General features: G+C 39.4%; 1 protein-coding gene across 1 annotated transcript in view; it reads right to left on the reverse strand.

The window, feature by feature from the left end:
- Positions 1 to 21398, reverse strand: part of LOC122797061 (echinoderm microtubule-associated protein-like 6) — a 3800753-nt gene that overhangs the window by 3121644 nt on the left and 657711 nt on the right. Inside the window, exon 7 of the mRNA XM_044065838.1 lies at positions 5472 to 5728. Coding sequence (XP_043921773.1) covers positions 5472 to 5728 — 257 coding nt within the window. The remainder of the gene's footprint in view (positions 1 to 5471; positions 5729 to 21398) is intronic.

Consider the following 21398-nt stretch of genomic DNA (forward strand, 5'->3'; position numbering starts at 1 on the left):
AGGTGTTGGTAAGGATAGGCCCAATTTGTTGCAGATAAATGATATGCAATCCATCAGCCATCTGGCTAGAGTTACCTTTGCAACTGATTTGCCCAGTTTAGAATCTGCAAAAGAAACAAATAATTGATCTGTCTTCCTAATTTCTTTTGTTCTGTGTAAGTAAAAACATAATTGTCTGTGGATATCCTATAAATGCAAAATACATTCACATTTGTTCATAAATTCAGGAAAGAAGACTGGCAGATTAACAAATTTGTTATTTTTGGATTCTGACACCACCTCATGATGAAAAGGATTCGTATATAATGATACTCTATCCTTATGAAAAATCAAGTAGGGAGGTTTACAGGACAATGCTTGAAGTTCTGAAATTCTTCTAGCAGAGGTAATGGAGACTAGAAAAATAGTTTTTCAGGTTAGAAATTTAAAGGTCTGCAGTACCAGGTTTAAAACCCAAGGTGGAGTAGGATCTTTATAGGGAGGCTTCAGCAGGAGGTTGCCTCTCAAAAAGGCCTTACAAAGCTTAGATGAGGCCAAGGAAAAATTTTCAAACCCAATATGGAAGCTGGAAATTGCTGCAAACTAAATCCTAATTGTTAATGAGCTAGTACCCTCATTAAAAATTGTTGCCAAAAAGTCAAGAACACTTTGTACAGGAGCTGAGAATGGGTCATTGTGTTTCTGATATGCCCCCCCAAAAAAACAAACCTTTTCCATTTACTCCTCTAAAAGAAGCCTTATGGGAAGATAAAAGTATATGACCATCAGGTGAAGAGAGCATTGGCTGTCTGGCTATTAACAGAATTGGAGAAACTAATCTGTTAGCCTGAGGTTTGAGATATCTGGGGGAATCATGCCTGTCAGGTAAGACAGGAGCTCTGGAATTGGATCTAGAATCCAAGGTGGGTAAAGTAAATTTGGCAAAAGGAAGGGGAACCAAATCTGTCAAGACCATTAAGATACAATGAGGATGACCTTGCTCTTTAACCGGGCAGCTTTCTGCAGAAATTTTGGAATTAGGGAAGTTGGTGAGTAAATGTAAAAGAGAATGGAGGGCCAACCGTGGAGTACAGCTCTGCTCAGTAATTCATCCGGTGGGGGGATCAGGGCAAAGAGACTGCTGCACTTGTTGTTTAAGGGAGAAGCAAAAAGACTGAATCAAGGCTGGCCCCAATGACAAATAATCATTTTTGTCACTTTCATGTTGACAGACCACTCATGAGGCAGTAGACTGGACTTGCTCAATTTGTCTGCTATCATGTTGGACTTATTTGTGCTGTTATCAGAAAGCAGTTGGAAGAGATCACCCACTGACACAAGGGGTAAGACCTGGTTCCTCCTTGTTTGTTTATGTACCAGACTACTGACATGTTGTCTGTCTGTACTGTAATTGTCCCAAAAGGGAGACAGTCTTGAAAGGCCTGCAATGCTAAGAGGACCACTCTCACTTCCATTGATATGCGTATTGGCCTCTTTGGGGACCAAGTTCCTTGGACTGTCTTCTCCAGGAAGTCCCCCCCCACCCAATCTGGAAAGAGTCTGTGGTCGCTATGGCCTTTGGATGAGGGAAAACAAAAGGGTGACTTTGAAGAATTTGATCTGATTGAATCCATCACCAAAGTTATCTCTTGCATGGCTGAGTGATTCTTATTCAGCCTGACATGCATTGATAAAGAATTGACCATTATGTTGCTAACATCCATTGAAGAATTCTTATATGAAATCTTGCTGGAGGAACTACATTGACATTGAACCCAAGGCCTGAAGGAGCAAACAGGCTGAAATTGTGGTACTGTAAATTATTTTCCTGAGCTAGAATCTGATAGTCTGCACTCCTGACACAGGAACAGCAGCTGTCAATGAAATTGTGTTGAAAACCACTCCTACAAATTCCAATGTTTGAGACAGTTGTAACTGAGACTTGTTGCACTTTATGGTGATCCCCAGAAGGAAGCAAGTCTGGAGTACCTGATCTCTCGCTTTTATTAGCAGAAGCCTGGTCGGAAACATTTGGAATCCCTGCAGTCTCAAGTGAACTGCCACCACTGCCATGCATTTGGTGAACAGCCTGGGGACTGTGGTGAGGCCAAAAGGCAGTGCTCTGAACTGGTAGTGACTGGCTTCTAGCCCAAAGTGTAAATACCTTCAGGACTGTCTGTTCATTTTTATGTGATAGCATGCATCCTGTGGGTCTATCAAGCACATCCAGTCGTCCTTGCCTAGAAAAGGCAAAATGGACTGACCCATGACCATTCAAAACTTTTATATCAAACTGCTTTGTTCAATTCACTGAGATCCAGAATTGATCCCCAGTCCCCTGTTTTCTTTGACACTAAAAAGAATCTTGAGTAAGTTCTGGATTCTAACTGATCTGGTGGGACCTCTTGGATGACTCTTTTTTTCTAGCAGTTTTTATATATCTAGTGCTACTGCTTTCCTCTGACTAGGTGGAACTTCGGGAATTCTGCATACCAGTGGAGGGGGTAAGGAAAAGGGAATTGTGTAACTTCTGGAAATAATCCTCTGTACCCACGCATCTTTTGCTATACCTAGTCAGGCTCTCTAGTGCAGGGATAAAAGACTCCCAACTGCCTCCAGAGGTGGACAATTGGGCTTCCTTTCAGGAACGCTGGTAGGGTCTATTGGAGAAGGAATCTCTGGACCCCTGGTTCTGCAAGTCTCCTCTGCTGTATGGGCATCGTTGTCCATTAGAGTTCCCCCCCTCTTCCCCGGGGGAACTATTTCCACATGGATCTTGGAAAGGATCCTGGGACTTCTTGAACCACATTTTTCAACCTCCTCATTGATTCCTAGAGAAGGATCTTTGAGGAGTCGAAAAACGTATGCCCACTGTACAGAGGGTCTTTCCATCTTTTTCACACCTGGACAGTGTGTCTTTGACAATGAGCTGCTGTCAAAAGTTGCACTGATGAACAAGGACTTGAGGGGCTCTGCAAAATCACACAAGCACATCCAGGCATGCCCCTAATGGAAATGCCTGTACCTGCTGCCTTTGAGGCACCCTCAGTTGCATGCACGATAAGCCTCATGGACGAATTAGAAATAGCCTGTACAGTAGCCAGCTGAGAAGCTACAGAAGTTTGAGCCTCAGCAGTATCTGTCCATGAAAGGGATTTTGACAGTTCTTTTATGAAATCCCTTTGTAGTCTTGTAAAGTGTGCCAGGTAAACATGCTTCCCAAATCTGTGCAACGCCCTAGGCTCCCTGTAGGAGATGGACCAAGGAACTTTGCTCAACAACTTCCTTCTTTGTGCCCATCACCAGAACTATAGTATCTACAAGCACTCCTTTGCTCCAGTATTCCTACGTACAGGTGGAGCTAGAATCCAATCTGATCTTTTGGGGATTGGCTCAACTGAGTCAGGCTCCTTCCACGCCCACCTAGAGATCAGGTCAGTAAGCTCACTGGCAGGTGGAGCAACCCAGGAGGTAAACGGGCCAGCTCCAAAGGCTTCCAGGAATACTGATTCCTCTGGAGAAGGGTTATTGGAGGACTAGCGACCCTTCTGCTTAAGGATCTCAAAAATGTCTCCAAATGAGACATCTTCAGGTGGTGATCTTGTGGACCCTTCTCCTTCATCGAAATTAGCATCTTCGGTGACTGACTGCTGAGGGGAATCCAAGTGTCTCCTCTTGTATTTTTTTTTGCATAATTTCTTATACAAGGTTTGTATAATTTTTTGTATAAGTTTTGTATAATCTCTGTATGGGCAGCTTTTCTCCCAAGGCCTTCGCTGAAAATGGGTCTTATCCCAGTTGGACTTTCCTGGTAAACAAATGTAAAATAAATAATTTTTTTAAAGATAAACAGTAAAACACTTATCGTAAAATGAAATTCCACTCCAGAGCTCAAGATCATGTTCATTCACGAAAGCAGCAAACGAGATCTGAGGTATGTCGGGGATAGTGCATTGTGGGTAAGGGAGATCCTTGAGAGCTTTTCGGTGGCCATGAACTAAAGTAATGGACGAGTCAGATCCAAGGATCAAATCTGAACCCAACAACTGTGGACAGAATAAAAATTTACAACATCAAATTGATAGTTATTTCCCTTCAGTTATGCTGCATTAACCTGTTTAATTAATACCTAATAGAGCAGTACATTATGATTTATTTTTTTTAATTTTATGGTACTGTAAATATATTCTCTTGTTTCTCAATGGCGTATATGATACACAATCAATGTTGCAACTCAGCAATTTGATCCTCCATGTGTTTGTAATATAGACTGATAGCACTATTAGTCAGACAATATGAACATGATAATGAAATGTACTCCTGGTTCCTACTAAATTCTGTCAGTATGAATTTTTTTTAGAAAAGCACCTGTTACATCTGGGACTTTGTCTGATCTCTTAACTTAGTGTGGGACTTGTCTTGACATTCTTAATGTCCTGTAACCCTTACTTATTTTAAATAAGATCAAATATGTTATATGTTGTACCAAAGCTTATGTATTCACTGGTGCATGAATACAGAACACTAGACTATTCACTGTGGCATTTCCTTCTAAAGCTGCTCTGTGAATGGGTTTTGTCTGTAGGATATACCTAGTAAAGAAAAGGCCACTAACACCACACTTCAATGTTTACTGGCATCATGGTCAGTTTGGTTCATCATTACTAACCAGTTTCATACTGGGTGAAGCTGGTAAACAAATTAAGGTCTGAAGTGTGGTGATGCTATGGTTTAGTAAAAGTGAGTAAGCTAGAAGAGAAGAGTTCTCACCTGATGTTAATTTTACCATAATTAATATCTACATTTTTGTGTCTGATTTTAGGAATAGTCTTCATATGTAAATGTAATAAATTTAACAGATTTGTTGCCTCTGGACATGGCTTCTGCAAAGCTGTGACACTTCATAAATGCAGAAGCTACAGATACATACAGGCTGCACTTTGCTTTTGTCAATCAAACTGACAGAGTGTAAAATGTGGTGCTCTACAAAATTATGAAGGCTTGCCAGTCTATCCTTTTCATTAATATAAATGCTAGTATCCATGGTGATGTATTGCTAGTAAGCATCACACTATACTTTGGCTAAACATGTAAAAGTATGCATACATAGCTTAGCTGGACCAGAAACATTAAAATCAAGTTCAATGAAAATACATTGAGTCCACTGTTTGGAAATCATGGTAGCTTCTTCTGAGTTTCCAAACAATGGAACCAACATATTTTCACAAAATTGTATGTTTTTATAAGACAGTGATAGTATACTCCATTCATTAGAATGGTTGCTTGAAGTAAAGTAGAATTATTGATGAAATTATGAAAACAAGAACCTGAGTGTATTTAGCATATTATCATTCATAATTTTGTACAATAACACAAACAAAATGGCCACCTGACACTTGTTAAGATGCACACACTACCAGTGAAAGTGTCATCTTTTTGTTTCACAGCATTATTATATCACTAGTTTCAGTTCAACCTTTGATGATACTCACAAGGCATTTTGTAGAACAATCTCTCTCCAGCTCCATCATTGGTTTGTAGATATTTACTGTCCACTGACCAGTCAAGATGGGTGATGAAACTAGAAGATTTGTTACATTCGCCAACTTTCTTGAATCGTTGAGCAACTGCATAGATATCAACTAGCCCATCATTTGAACCAACAGCAAGATAGGCTCCATCTGGTGCAAATTTCATCTCATGTATGACTTCTTTTCTGTCTTTTATGTGGACGACCTCTGTCATATCCCTGAAATTACAACAAAACAAACAGATAAAAGCAAGGACAATAATGATATGCTATATATGTTTATTACAAGCTGTGACGACCCTCCACTGGACCAGTAATCAAGGAGCCTCAGTCCTCACCACTGGCAACAGTGGGAGACATTCACTGGGAGGATAACAAGTACACACACAGTATTTACAGATACAGATCTCTGCATCAAATGCAATTTCCTTAAGAGCACACAGAGACCACAGTCAGTCAGGGTCTGGTTTCTCCCTCTTTCTCCAGATCTCCAATAAGACTCCCCACTGGCACACCTATAGAGTCGAGTCCTTAGCCAAGATTCCAAGCCAAGTCCTCCAACACTCTCTCTGTCCAACCAGTGCTTTGTGTCCCTGCCCAAGTAGCTGATACACACACTCTTGGAGATTTGTTTTACACACACACACACACACACACACACACACACACACACACACACACACACACACACACACACACACTCACACACCTGGGAAAGGCTGGCACAGGTTTACTAGCTATGCCCCTTTCTTCCCAGACTATAAGGTAATAACCACTGCCACCAGAACCTCTTATCAGCTACTTTAAGGCCATTAACAAATGTTGTCCAATTTTACTGTGTAATATTAATATTACTGCAAATGGTAATTTGACCAAGAGCAAGGCTATTAGGAGTGGCCCACACAGTGTCACCAAATAAATATGCAAGTACTCTTAAAACTTAAATATCTCTACACAGATCAGCCACAATGAAAGGTTTAAATATATTTAATAATAAATAATAAAATAAGTCAGTACTAAATATATATTCACAGTGACATCAGAGTTCAAAACCACAGGAAGTATTTAAAATAGCATTGCAGTACATGCTCACGCAAATAAAGAAAAACATCTAAACTAAGCTTTACTATATTCTTGACTGTACCTAAGAGAATTATACTATTCATTAGTGTCGCTCGTTCATCTCTATTAGAAATAATGAGAAGGCTTGGGGCTTAGTTCAGATGCTGTAATATATGCAAACACATCAGGATGGCTAGCAGCATCATTAAATATGAACAAACTAGTTAACAGAGTTTACATACATACATGTTCACATCTCAACAGCCTTCGTTGAAGGTTGTGCGTCAGAGCTGGCAACTTGGCACGTAAACTTGGAGAATGAGATCATTTCTGGTCATTTGACTTCTAGTTCCCAGACCAAAACTCCCATTGCTAGAAGCTGGCAGCATTTAGCATCTACCTGTAAAAATATACAGACAAGGGCTTTTCCTCAGATCTTTAGCAGATGCTGGAAGTCATAAAACAATTGCATTCCTTCATGCTTCAAAAGCAGCAATTAGTTCACTCCAAGGACAATACAGAAAGCTTCCTAGTACAGACCTTGTGTCTCTAGCTGCATTGAAAACTTGAGAGATAGCCTCTTTATTGCTTCCTATAAAGTAATTTAATTTCAGATATTTTTCTAAAGTTTGCTGGACTGAGGTTATTCTGTATTCCAATTTCCACTGTTAAAATATATACATTTAAATAGTTACAACTGTGCATGTACATTTCTGTTCTCTTTCAGTAGGTCACACTGTGGTTACATTTCAACCAACACTTTGCAAATGCCTTTTCAACACACACTTCTGTAAAAGCAGTTTGATATACACATGACATGCAGTTCTAATGCATTTGTAACACAAGTGTCGTTTTATAAATCATTTTGATATTCACCAATGACATATTCTTTATTTACAAAATTCCAGCAAGCTGTGCTGGCAGTATCTTCTTTCGTCACACTTCTTCCCCCCTTTGAAGATTCAAGCTAGTTTTTTAAGTGACCTTTGAGAAACGATGCTTGACAGAAATAAGCCTATCTGGGAATACATTACCCCATTGCCTGTCTTGAGAGCCCATTTGTGTTGGCATTGCTGACCCCACTACTGTATTGCACTGTCATATCATATGCTGCAACCCTAGGCTTCACCTTAGCAACTTGGCATTTTACTGGCTGGCTCAATGTAGCCATGAAAGGGATTGTGGTCTGTAACTACAGTAAATTTCCTTCCATAAAGATAAGTCTGAAGTTTCTGCAGTGCCCATACTATGGCTAGACATTCCTTTTCTACAGCTGCATAGCACTCCCCCCTGGGTTGGAGCCAACAGCTTTGCTATACCACTAGGTGTGACAAAAGGAGATACTGCCAGCACACAAGTTACAACCAGTGGATTGCTTTATCTTAAGTAAACAAATGAACATTTATGCAGCAATTTACATAATTCTTTATCTAATTTTCCAATATCCACTTTATCCTATTCACAGCCATAGAGTAGCCAGAAATTATTCTGTGCTCAATCGATGTAAGACAGAGGACTGATTCAGAAGAAGATGCCAGCCCACTGCAGAACATATACACAAATACTCACACTCAGTCATACAACACACCTCTTAATTTTTGGACACTTTGGCCATTCTTGCAACATTTTTGTAACATTACACTAATCACGATAATTAGCAATGACTATAACATGATCAATCAGGAAATTCAGCTCTGTCACGGTATATTTGTTCCAACTAGGAATATCAGAAAATCTATAATAATGCATTTATTTGAAAGGCAAAGGCATAACTGTACAATCTTGTCCCAATACAGTTAAAACATTTCCAGATGTCAATATCATATATACACCACTTGGTGAGCAATACATGAAATGTCAAAGTATTAAGCACTTATTGAAAATTCAGAAAAAACACTGAGAAAACAGAAAATTAGATGTATAAAATATGCATGTGTCTGTGACTAAGAAATTATAGCAATGACATTTGCGGTAAATCTCAGTGCACTTGATACTAGCATTAAGTATAAGCTAGCAGAGCTCAACACCCAAAACGTGCAATTTATGCATTTGTTATTAAAGTTCAAGACTGCAGTATCTTAGAAAATTCTCCTTACTTAGAATATCAGCAGTCCCACAAGTAGTGCATATAAGTAACAAGGTTAATCTGTATATATATAAATATATATATATATATATATATATATATATATATATATATATATAAATATATACACACTGCGGTGGTGGTGCTGCGGTAGCATTGTCACCTCACAGTAAGACGCTGTCCGGTTCGATTCTCAGCTAGAGCGTCTTCTGCGTGGAGGCATGCGTGAATGGGCGTACCTTCGTTGAAGGTTGTGTGTTAGAGCTGGCAACTTGGCACGTAAAAATCTACTGCCAATCATTAGCAGACCGGAGTTCCGCTGTGGCGACCCCTTAACCGGGAAAAGCCGAAAGACACAACAACAACAACAAATATATATATATACATACACATAAAACAAGATATATATATATATATATATATATATATATATATATATATATATATATATATATATATATAAATACATAGTACATATACATACATATATGTAATAAGGGTGGAGGCACAACCCCCCCCCCCCGATTGGAAGGTGGTTGCAAGTGGTGAACCCCCCTGCAGAAAAAAAGAATAAAAATGTTTTAAAAGTTTTTCTGCAACTTTCAGATTTGAATGTATTTTATTTCAGAATCATATGTGGCTGCATTTGTATACATTCTTCATATTCAACCCCCATTCTTCCATTTTTGCATGGGGTTGGGGTGTAACATCAACATTAGTCAATGTGACCAAATGACAGCATAGATAGTTTCTAGGCTTGCAGTCTAGGGTGCAATTGAGGAGCCTAGCCCAAATTCCTAGTTGCTTCTCAGCACTGTCTGGTTAAGTGAAATGTTCAACGTCACACAGCAGGAGGGCTGAAGGACTCAAACCATGTACCAATTGACCTACAGCTCACAGCCTTAACCCTCTGTAACAACTTTCAGACTGCTGAAGGTTGATCATATATTCTTTCACTGAGCTCAATACAGTGAATAGCCTAAACATTTTTTTGTAAACAATGAGCAAAATTTATCGTAAAAAGTGTCACTTCCAAATAATACACACAGTGCAATTCTCATGCATTGTGCACTTTATCGTTTACACTGATTGCTGATACAATCATGGAAATCTTTTTATCTTACATAATACTAATAAATAAACATTTATTATACAATCAGTGCTAACATGCTGCATTTCAAATTTGGCTTCTTTATATAATGTTAAGAAGCTCAGAATGTTTTATCATTACTGTCTATCTGTCCAATAAATCCGCAATACCCTTTACAAATGGAAAAAAGAGGAAAAAATAACACACACCCATGAAAAAAAGAAGTTATGTACTTACCATAACGTTCCATGTGAGTTGTTCATCTTGCCTTCATTCTTACTTATGGGTTCAGAGCCGATCCCTTTGCTCCAAGTTGTCCTACTACAAAGCTCGAGGATTTCAAGTAGCTTGAGGCCAAGTCCCTATCCCATGATGCACCCAGAGTTACCTCAGATCTTGTTTGCTGTGTATAATAGTACCATATGTCATTATATACAAACAAAGTGAATACTGGTGCACTTCCACGACTAAAATATTGCGAGCGATATAATTGTATTCCACGTTAAAACCACAGAAATATTTTAATAATTGCTAAAACCATATATAAAAAACAAACTAATTCTGGATATCCCAAAATGTTACATACGATAAGCGCTTTCGGTTTGACCTTCCTCAGATCGTAAAAAGTCTGGGATTCCTAGTTCCTTTAAAAAAAAAAAAAAAAAAAAACATCCAATGAACTACTAGATCATAGTTCATTGGATGATTTTTTTTTAAAAGGAACTAGGAATCCCAGACTTTTTACGATTTGAGGAAGGTCAAACCGAAAGTGCTTATCGTATATAACATTTTGGGATATCCAGAGTTTGTTTGTTTTTTATATATGGTTTTAGCAATTATTAAAATATTTCTGTGGTTTTAACGTGGAATACAATTATATCGCTCGCAATAATAGTCGTGAAGTACCAATATTACTTTGTTTGCTACATTTTCACTAGTTGCACTTTAGCGGTGAAGAATATATTCTTTTTATTTATATATGTCATTACATAACTCCATAAGAGAAAGTATAGAAGGGTTGAGTGACCAGGAAGGATCTAGCATCTCGGTCTTTTGAAAACTCAGGAGGGGGTAGGAGGGAGGGATGTAAGAATGAAGGCGAGATGAACAACTCACATGGAACGTTATGAAGTAAATAACTTCTTTATGTGAAGTTGTTCTATCTCGCCATTCATTCTTACTGATGGGTAGCATTCCAAGCACCATCTACCTCGGATGGCTCACAGGAGTACATTTCCCAGGACCGTGGATCCAAAGGAGGCCCTGTCAACTTTGTAATGAGTGATAAAGGTATGAGGTTTCGACCAAGTGGCTGCTGCACAAATGTTATCAATAGGAAGTCTGGCAAAAGAAGCAGAATATGTAGAAACTGCTCTGGTTGAATGAGCTTTAATTTTATGCTGTAAGGGCATATTGGCAGCTGAACAAGCAAAGGTGATAGAATCAGATAACCATTTAGACAGTTGTTTTAGTCACTGGCATACCTTTCCTGGAGCCTGAATAGGAAACAAAAAGCTGATCTGATTTCCTGAAATCTTTTGTTCTATCCAAATAAAATCTGAACCGTCTGTGAACATCAAGTTTGTGCAGCATGTATTCTAGATTTTTGGAGTGATTTGGGAAGAAAACTGGCAAATTAATAATTTGGTTAAGATTAGTTTCACTGCAAACCCTGGGCAAAATAGAGGGGTTTGTTTGAAGTGAGACTCTGTCAGCATGGAAAATCAAATAAGGAGCTTAATGGACAAGGCTTGAAGCTCTGACACTCTGCGGGCAGAAGTAATAGCCACTAAAAAGATAGTTTTCCATGACAACAATCTGAGGTCACATGAGGAAGCTGGTTCAAATGGAGGAAGAATTATGCGGGAAAGCATAAAATTTAGATTCCATGGGGAATACAGAGATTTCAGGTGGTCTAATATGAAAAGTCCCTTTGAGAAAGGCTTTGGATAATTTGTGTGACATAGTATTCAACCCTTCAAATCCAAGATGAAAGTTGGAAATGGCAGAAAGTTGAACACGGACTGCTGCTGCTGCAGCTCCTTTACTGAAGATCATGGTCAAGAATTCTAGTATTGAGGCCATAGGGGCTTGGTAAGATCAATATTGTTTTTAGAGGCCCATATAGAATTTTTTTTTTCCATTTGCTGAGGTATAGCTTCCTCGTAGAGGATTTATGAGAGGATAAGAGAATTTGTTTCATCTCATTAGAAAGGTTATAGAACCTGGCTATGATGGGAATTGGAGCAGCCAAGCTGTCAGCTTCAGGGACTACAGAGAGGGATAAAGTTCCCCCAATGAGTGCGTCAGAAGGTCCGGAACTGGGTCCAGAGTCCAGGGGTCCTCTAAAAGATGAAGTCGAAGGAAGAGGAACCAAATTTGATGATCAGCACTGTCTGGTTAAGTGAAATGTTCAATGTCACACAGCAGGAGGGCTGAAGGACTCAAACCATGTACCAATGGACCTATAGCTCACAGCCTTAACCCTCTGTAACAACTTTCAGACTGCTGAAGGTTGATCATATATCTTTCACTGAGCTCAATACAGTGAATAGCCTAAACATTTTTTTGTAAACAAGGAGCAAAATTTATCGTAAAAAGTGTCAATTCCAAATAATATACACAGTGCAATTCTCATGCATTGTGCACTTTATCGTTTACACTGATTGCTGATACAATCATGGAAATCTTTTTATCTTACATAATACTAATAAATAAACATTTATTATACAATCAGTGCTAACATGCTGCATTTCAAATTTGGCTTCTTTATATAATGTTAAGAAGCTCAAAATGTTTTATCATTACTGTCTATCTGTCCAATAAATCCGCAATACCCTTTACAAATGGAAAAAAAGAGGAAAAAATAACACACACCCATGAAAAAAAGAAGTTATGTACTTACCATAACGTTCCATGTGAGTTGTTCATCTTGCCTTTATTCTTACTGATGGGTTCAGAGCCGATCCCTTGGCTCCGAGTCGGCCTACTACAAAGCTTGAGGATTTCAAGTAGCTCGAGGCCAAGTCCCTATCCCATGATGCACCCAGAGTTACCTCAGATCTTGTTTGCTGTGTATAATAGTACCATATGTCATTACATACAAACAAAGTGAATACTGGTGCACATCCATGACTAAAATGTTGCGAGCGATATAACTGTATTCCACGTTAAAACCACAGAAATATTTTAATAATCGCTAAAACCATATATAAAAAACAAACAAATTCTGGATATCCCAAAATGTTACATACGATAAGCGCTTTCGGTTTGACCTTCCTCAGATCGTAAAAAGTCTGGGATTCATAGTTCCTTTTAAAAAAAAAAAAAACATCCAATGAACTACTAGATCATAGTTCACTGGATGATTTTTTTTTAAAAGAACTAGGAATCCCAGACTTTTTACGATTTGAGGAAGGTCAAACCGAAAGCGCTTATCGTATATAACATTTTGGGATATCCAGAGTTTGTTTGTTTTTTATATATGGTTTTAGCAATTATTAAAATATTTCTGTGGTTTTAACGTGGAATACAATTATATCGCTCGCAATATTTTAGTCGTGGAAGTGCACCAGTATTTACTTTGTTTGCTACATTTTCACTAGTTGCACTTTAGCGGTGAAGAATATATTCTTTTTATTTATATATGTCATTACATAACTCCATAAGAGAAAGTATAGAAGGGTTGAGTGACCAGGAAGGATCTAGCATCTCGGTCTTTTGAAAACTCAGGAGGGGGTAGGAGGGAGGGATGTAAGAATGAAGGCGAGATGAACAACTCACATGGAACGTTATGAAGTACATAACTTCTTTATGTGAAGTTGTTCTATCTCGCCATTCATTCTTACTGATGGGTAGCGTCCCAAGCAGCATCTATCTCAGATGGCTCACAGGAGTACATTTCTCAGGACCGTGGATCCAAAGGAGGCCCTGTCAACTTTGTAATGAGTGATAAAGGTATGAGGTTTTGACCAAGTGGCTGCTGCACAAATGTTATCAATAGGAAGTCTGGCAGAAAAAGCAGAATATGTAGAAACTGCTCTGGTTGAATGAGCTTTAATTTTATGCTGTAAGGGCATATTGGCAGCTGAACAAGCACAGGTGATAGAATCAGATAACCATTTAGACAGAGTTGTTTTAGTCACTGGCATACCTTTCCTGGTGCCTGAATAGGAAACAAAAAGCTGATCTGATTTCCTGAAATCTTTTGTTCTATCCAAATAAAATCTGAACTGTCTGTGAACATCAAGTTTGTGCAGCATGTATTCTAGATTTTTGGAGTGATTTGGGAAGAAAACTGGCAAATCAATAATTTGGTTAAGATTAGTTTCAGTGCAAACCCTGGGCAAAAAAGAGGGGTTTGTTTGAAGTGAGACTCTGTCAGCATGGAAAATCAAATAAGGAGCTTAATGGACAAGGCTTGAAGCTCTGACACTCTGCGGGCAGAAGTAATAGCCACTAAAAAGATAGTTTTCCATGACAACAATCTGAGGTCACATGAGGAAGCTGGTTCAAATGGAGGAAGAATTATGCGGGAAAGCATAAACTTTAGATTCCATAAGGAATAGGGAGATTTCAGGTGGTCTAATATGAAAAGTCCCTTTGAGAAAGGCTTTAGATAATTTGTGTGACATAGTATTCAACCCTTCAAATCCAAGATGAAAGTTGGAAATGGCAGGAAGTTGAACACGGACTGCTGCTGCTGCTGCAGCTCCTTTATTGAAGATCATGGTCAAGAATTCTAGTATTGAGGCCATAGGGGCTTGGTAAGATCAATATTGTTTTTAGAGACCCATATAGAATTTTTTTTTTCCATTTGCTGAGGTATAGCTTCCTTGTAGAGGATTTATGAGAGGATAAGAGAATTTGTTTCATCTCATTAGAAAGGTTATAGAATCTGGCTATGATGGGAATTGGAGCAGCCAAGCTGTCAGCTTCAGGGACTGCAGAGAGGGATAAAGTTCCCCCAACGAGTGCGTCAGAAGGTCTGGAACTGGGTCCAGAGTCCAGGGGTCCTCTAAAAGATGAAGTCGAAGGAAGAGGAACCAAATCTGATGAGGCCATTAAGGAGCTATTAGAATGATGGTCCTTCCCATGGCTTTTGCTTTCTGTAATACTTTGGGTATCAGGGGCATTGGTGGGAATGCATAGAGGAGACCCGGGGGCCAATCATGAACGAGTGCATCCCTTGGGGCTTCTCCTGGAGGGAGAATCAGTGCAAAGTAGCTTCTGAATTTCATGTTCATGTAACTGGCAAAATGGTCGGAGCAAGGCTGGCCCCACTTGCGGAATATCCTGTCCGCTATTTCTGTCTTGAGGGACCACTCGTGGGGCAAAAAAATTGCTCTGCTCAGCTTGCCTGCTATCATGTTGGATTTCCCCAGGATGTGTGTTGCTAACAGAAAGCACTGGGTGAATATAGCCCACTGCCATACTCTTAGGGCCTCACGACAAAGGGGTATGACCTGATTCCTCCTTGTTTGTTCAAGTACCAGACCACTGGCATGTTGTCTGTATGAATCGCAATCTTACCCAGAGGAAGAGTGTCCTGGAAGTACTGCAACGCCAAACGTACTGCTCTTATCTCTAAGACATTGATATGCAGATGTGTCTCTTGATCAGTCCATGTGCCTTGGGCTATTCTTCCCTGAAAATGCCCCCGCCACCCTACCAGGGAAGTGTCCGTGGTCACTGTGGCCGCTGGTGGGAGTAAAACAAATGGACATCCTATCGTAACATGAAGTGAGGTCAACCACCAATGAAGATCCTTTTTGCAGGAGTTTGTAATCATTATCAGGTGAGACATGGGAAGCTCTTGGTAAGACCATTGAGTGAACAACAGCCATTGCAGTATCTGCATGTGCATATGACCTAGTGGTATGGCCAGAATTGCTGCTGTCATCATACCTAAGAATTTTAGAACTTCTGATGCTGGAGCCTTGTTTTTGGATATTAGAATGCAAACCTGCTGATGGAGTAGTAAGACTCTTTCTACTAGAAGTCTTAGCGTGGTGGTGGTGGTGTCCAGTTCTGCTCCAATAAAGATGATATGCTGCGATGGCGACAAGGCAGATTTTTCTGATTTTATTGTAATGCCCAGCTGGCTGCAGAGTGACAGAGTGGATTCCCTGGCCTGAATGAGTTGATGCCTGGTGGTGGCGGTGAGGATCCAATCGTCTAAGTACGGAAACACCTGGAATCCTAAATGTCTCAGGTGAGCCGTGACCACTGCCATGCATTTGGTGAACACTCTGGGGGCTGTAGTGAGACCAAAGGGCAGGGCTCGAATCTGGTAATGATTGGCTCCCAGCCAGAAGTGCAGATGATCCCTGGATGGCCTGGCCATTTTTTATGTGGTAGTATGCATCCTGGAGATCTATCGAGCACATCCAATTGTCTTTCCCTAAGAAGGGAAGTATCGACTGAAGTGTGACCATCCAAAACTTTTCTTTCTTGACAGATTTGTTTGGTCTGCTGAGGTCCAATATTGGCCTCCAGTCCCCTGTTTTTTTTTTGGAACTAAAAAGAATCTTGAGTAAGTTTCGGATCCTATAAAAAAACACCAAGCAAGTGTTAAAACACACCAGACTGACTACAAAGCCAGCAAAAAAAGATGCCACCAATCTTGTATTAAACAGTTTATTCAAACGGAATAACACTCTGGCACCTTGGCACAGCCTTCCTGGAGTTACAAAATATGCCACACCATGCAGACACACACACACACACACACACATATATATATATATATATATATATATATATATATATATATATATATATATATATATATATATATATACATATACACACACACACACACACACACACACACACACACACACACACACACACACACACACACATTGACTTAAATACAATTAAACAATCATCTAATTAGTCAACCATCAATTAAAATAATCATATATACATTTTAAAGAAACACTCTCCAGTTACATTCATTATTTAAACCTGCTGGAGATAGTGTATTAAAGTTTAAAATATATAGAGTTTCTTTGTACAATAATTTATTTTTCATTAACACTTCATCTGTTTCTGAAATATGTTCCAAAATGCAAGCTTTTAACAGTGAAAAGTCACTACTATGACAAGTAAAAAAATGTAAAGCTATAGGCTCATAGCATTATTATTTTTCTGTCTCTAATGTGTTCTTGCAACCACAGCTTGAATACTCTTTTAGTATCCCCTATATAAAACAAATTACAGGGGCAAGGCAGAGCATATACCACTGATTAAGTTATACATGAAAAAGTAGAAATGGAACAGAATTTTACACCATTTATTTTTTCAAAACATTTGGTAATGTTGGGGCAAACCGAACACCTTCCACAAGGGAAGGGGCCACATTCACCAACCTGTAGGTTTAATTTTTCACAAGGTGAAACAAATCCATTGTGTACCACCATGTCTTTAATACTTCTACTTTTCTTAAAAGAGATATTTATAATTCTACAAAGATTTTTTTACCCCTTCCATATTAATTAAATAGGGCCAATAATATCTAATGACATCAATAATTTTCTCACCTAGAATGTTATATACAGTAACAAAATAGACTTTTCTACACTCCTGCACAATATTAAATTATCTGTTATTATTTATTTTATTTACTAAAGGCCTATTATAAAGTAAGCTAGTATCTTATTATTTTATGAAGAGCATTTAAAATAACATTTTCATCATCCCCCTTTGCTTGAAGTTAATACGTTTTTATTATGTCCTTTTCTAGACTCATGTCATTACATAGCCTGCTAACTCTCAATAATTCATTATAAGGTAGTGCCTTCAAAGTATGTGGTGGATGGCAACTACTACTATCCAAAATATTATAATCTCCAATTTCCTTTCTGTGTATATTAGTTACTATATCATTGTTGCTAATAGTCAAAGTGACTTTCCTATCTGTAAGCCATCAAATTTTATCTGAAAATGATTTGCATCTAAATCATTTATAAACTGGGGAGCTATTTTAGCACCCACTTACATAAAAAAATCAGATCATCTATATATCTACAATATAAAATAACGTAACTATTAAAAAAATAAATCTATACAAAAACTCATCTTCAAAAAGGCACATGAACAGGTTAGCATACATGGGTGCAAAAGATGCACCCATGGCAGTACCTTGTACTTGATGGTAAATTAGCTTATTAAACTCAAAAAATTATTCATCAAACAAAAATATAATAATTCCATCACATAATTACTAACAGGGCTATCACCTAGAAAAACAGCTTCCATACCTAACTCATGGGTAATACTTGTGTAGAGACTTTTTACATCTATAACTATCCAGTAATATTCTTCATCACATTTAACATTCATTATTTTATCCACAAAAGGGAAAGTGTCTTTAATATAAGAATTTAACTTAACTACATAGTTCAAAAGATAGAAATGTAAAAAAATTCCCATATTATGGAGAAAATAATTCTGTGCTGCTACTATGGGTCTACCTGGGCGGGGGGCACATTTTCATGTGTCTTTGGCAGAAAATAGAACTTAGCCATTGTGCTTCCTTCTACATTAAATTTATTTAGGGCATCTTTTCTTGTAAAACAGCCCAATCTTAGGCCTTTAGCTACTAGTTCTTTAAAATTCATTATAGCTTGATAAAAAACATCAATATTCACTGCCCTATATAATTATCAGATAAATGGTTCATACACATTTTCAGGTATTGTTTCCAGTGCATAACAACAATTTTTCTATCTTTATCTGAGGGTTTTATAATTATGTCTGATCTTTTACATAAATTTAATACAGACAACCATTCATTCTTACTCATATTATACAAAATGTCTTCTCAGAAGAAATATTTTTCAGAACTTTCTCTAGTGCAAAATTAAGCATCTTAGAAAATTGCAAAATCACCTGGTTGTTAAATGCAGGTATAAAAGTGCTAGTATAAGTAACCATTTCAGTATTTAAAGTGCAATATGCATTAACATTTTCAGCTGTTTAAAATGAAGAAATCACAACAGAAGAAATCCAGCAACTCATCTTCACTTGCAGATACACTATCTTCATTAACTGACATACTTTCACCATTACATTCAAAGTAATTAACCAAGTGCAGCTTTCTTATTAACTTAAACATTTCTGCTTTAATAAAATATGCTCTCGGTAGAGCTGTTGGTATAAACTTGAAACCATACTTCAAAACAGATATTTCAGTTTCACTTAAATCAACCCCAGACAAATTCACAATACAATTATTCAAATTACATCTTTTTATACTGCTAACTACTGTGCAAATATGTTTAAAAATCAATATTTAGTCCTTTTATTTTGTTGTTGGAACTGTTGAAAGTCTCTGTTACCTTCATTCCATCCTTTAAAGCTGTTTTGTTGACTGTAGCCATTCTGCTGTCTTCCCTGTTGTTTCCCTTTGCCTCGAAACATATTATTTATGTAATTAGGTTGTTGTGGAGCAGGCAAAGGTGGATAGTCTTGAATTTCATTATCAGAGCCTGCAGAAGTATTACTTCCATCTATAGAGGCACAGGAGACATTTTGGTGTTTCTTAGATCTCCCAGAAGCATTTTTAAAGCCTCTGGTACCTTTCTGATTGGCTACCTTTATAAAAGCCAAACCAGAATCATAGTCTCTAATATCTCTATGTAACTGGATCCTGATCTGGATCCTGTCTGGTCTGCTGGGACTGGTTGGATGACTCTTTTACTTAGCAACGTCTGGACATCTACTGTTGCTTGTTCCCTCTAACTGGGTGGAATATCTGGGATTTTTCTTGTCCGTGGAGAGGGTGTGGCGAATGGGATGAAGTATCCTCTGGATATGATATTTTGTACCCAGTTGTCATTTGTTATTTTGAGCCAGGCATCTGGGTACAAAGATAAGCAACCCCCGACTGCCTCCAGAGCAGGACAGTCGGGCCTCCTTTCAGGAACGCTGGTAGGGCTTCCCAAAGAAGTGATCTCTGTCACACTGGTTTTGAGGACCCCCTCTGCTGCAAGGGTGGCGTCTTCCATTATTGCCCCCTCCTCTGCCCCTGGAGGGGGGTTCACCACATGTGCCCTGAAAGGCTCCTTGGACTTTTCGGAACCACATTTTCCCTCCCCTTTGACCCTTGGGGTAGGGTCTGGTAGGTTCATAGGTTAGTACTAGGCTAACTGCCCTTACAAGCCATTTTAAACCTAGCCAATTATCCCTTGTGAGACTCAAACCCTGCACCTTGTGTTTGTAAGGCAAACACCTTAACCATTAGGCCACCCTCCCAAATGGACTCTGATGGCAGACAGAGTCTTTCCTTCCTGCTCACACCTGGCCAAAGTTTCCTTAACTTTGGGCCCGAAAAGGGACGAGCCATCAAAAGGGGTATTCACAAAGGATGACATGAAGGGCTCCATGAAGGAAGACAAGTGCATCCAGGAGTGTCTCCTAAGAGCAACTCATGTACCCGCTGCCCTGTTCATTCCATCAGCTGCATATGAAATGAGGCGCATGGACGAGTTAACAATGGAGTTGAGGGTAGCAAGCTGGGAGGCAACTTTGTCTGTAGCTCCTGCAGCTACTGTACCCTGAAGAGTATCTCCCAGCTCTTTAAGGAGATCTCTTTGTAGTCTTGTGAAATGGGTTAAATAGTTAAGCGAACGGATTGCAAAAGTCGCTGACCTAAACATGCGCTTTCCATATCTATCCATGATCCAGGAGTATCTGTTAGGAGGATGGATAAACGAGGAAGTTTCAGACATTTCCTTTTTGGTGGCTGCCGCCACCACCATGGCATTGACTGGCACACCTTTGGTCAAGAAGAATGTATCTTGGGGGGGGGCAGATATGAACTTATTAGGCCTCCTAGGGACAGGCTCCATGGTGTCCGGAGACTCCCACACCCTTCGTGAGACCAGCTGCACAAGCTCATCGAAGGGCGGAGACACCCAAGAGGTGGAGAGCTGAGACCTGAAAGCCTTCAGGAGAACCGACTCATCTTCAGTAGGGTTTGTGGACTGCCAGTCACCCCTCTGCCTAAGGATTTCAAGTATCCCTGCAAATGAGATATCCTCAGTGGGGGACAGTGGGGACCATTCTGATTCATCCAAGTCAGTATCAGATGTTAGGAACTCTTGAAGGGAGTCTAAATGTTTCCTCTTACAAACTCTCTTCCTGGGAACCTCAACAGTGGGAGCTTCTAGTGAGGTCTCGGAAGAGCATGGGCCACCCAATGGGGCTTCCTGAGGCTCTTGGTCTTTGTGCTTTGCCAGGATCTGTGAAGCAGAAGCAGACACAGGTGCTTTAGGGGATGAAGAAGCCAGACCTGTGGTTGAGGATGTCTTAGGAGACATAACTCTCCTCATGGCTTCGAAGGCACCTCTGCTCAATGCGAAGGGACCGATGGATCCAAGGAAACCATCGATACCCCTGGCACCGGGACAGTGGGCTCCGAGTTCGAGGTAGGAGCTGAGCTCATCTGAGTCAAAGCCCCGAGAGGCAGAGTTGAAACTGACAAGTCAGTTCGACTATCCTCCATGGACCCGACCAGAGAGTGTCGGCTCCTAGAGTTCTCAATCGGCACTGAGGACATCAGAGTGAATGGAGCTGAAGACAATGGAGCAGGTGTCGGCTCCAAAGGCTCCACAATCAGCAAGTCTGACTCCTCCGGTTCC

The sequence above is a fragment of the Protopterus annectens genome, chromosome 3.part0, assembly GCF_019279795.1.
Source record: "Protopterus annectens isolate FY-2018-M chromosome 3.part0, PAN1.0, whole genome shotgun sequence".
In the NCBI taxonomy this organism is placed as follows: Eukaryota; Metazoa; Chordata; order Ceratodontiformes; family Protopteridae; genus Protopterus; species Protopterus annectens.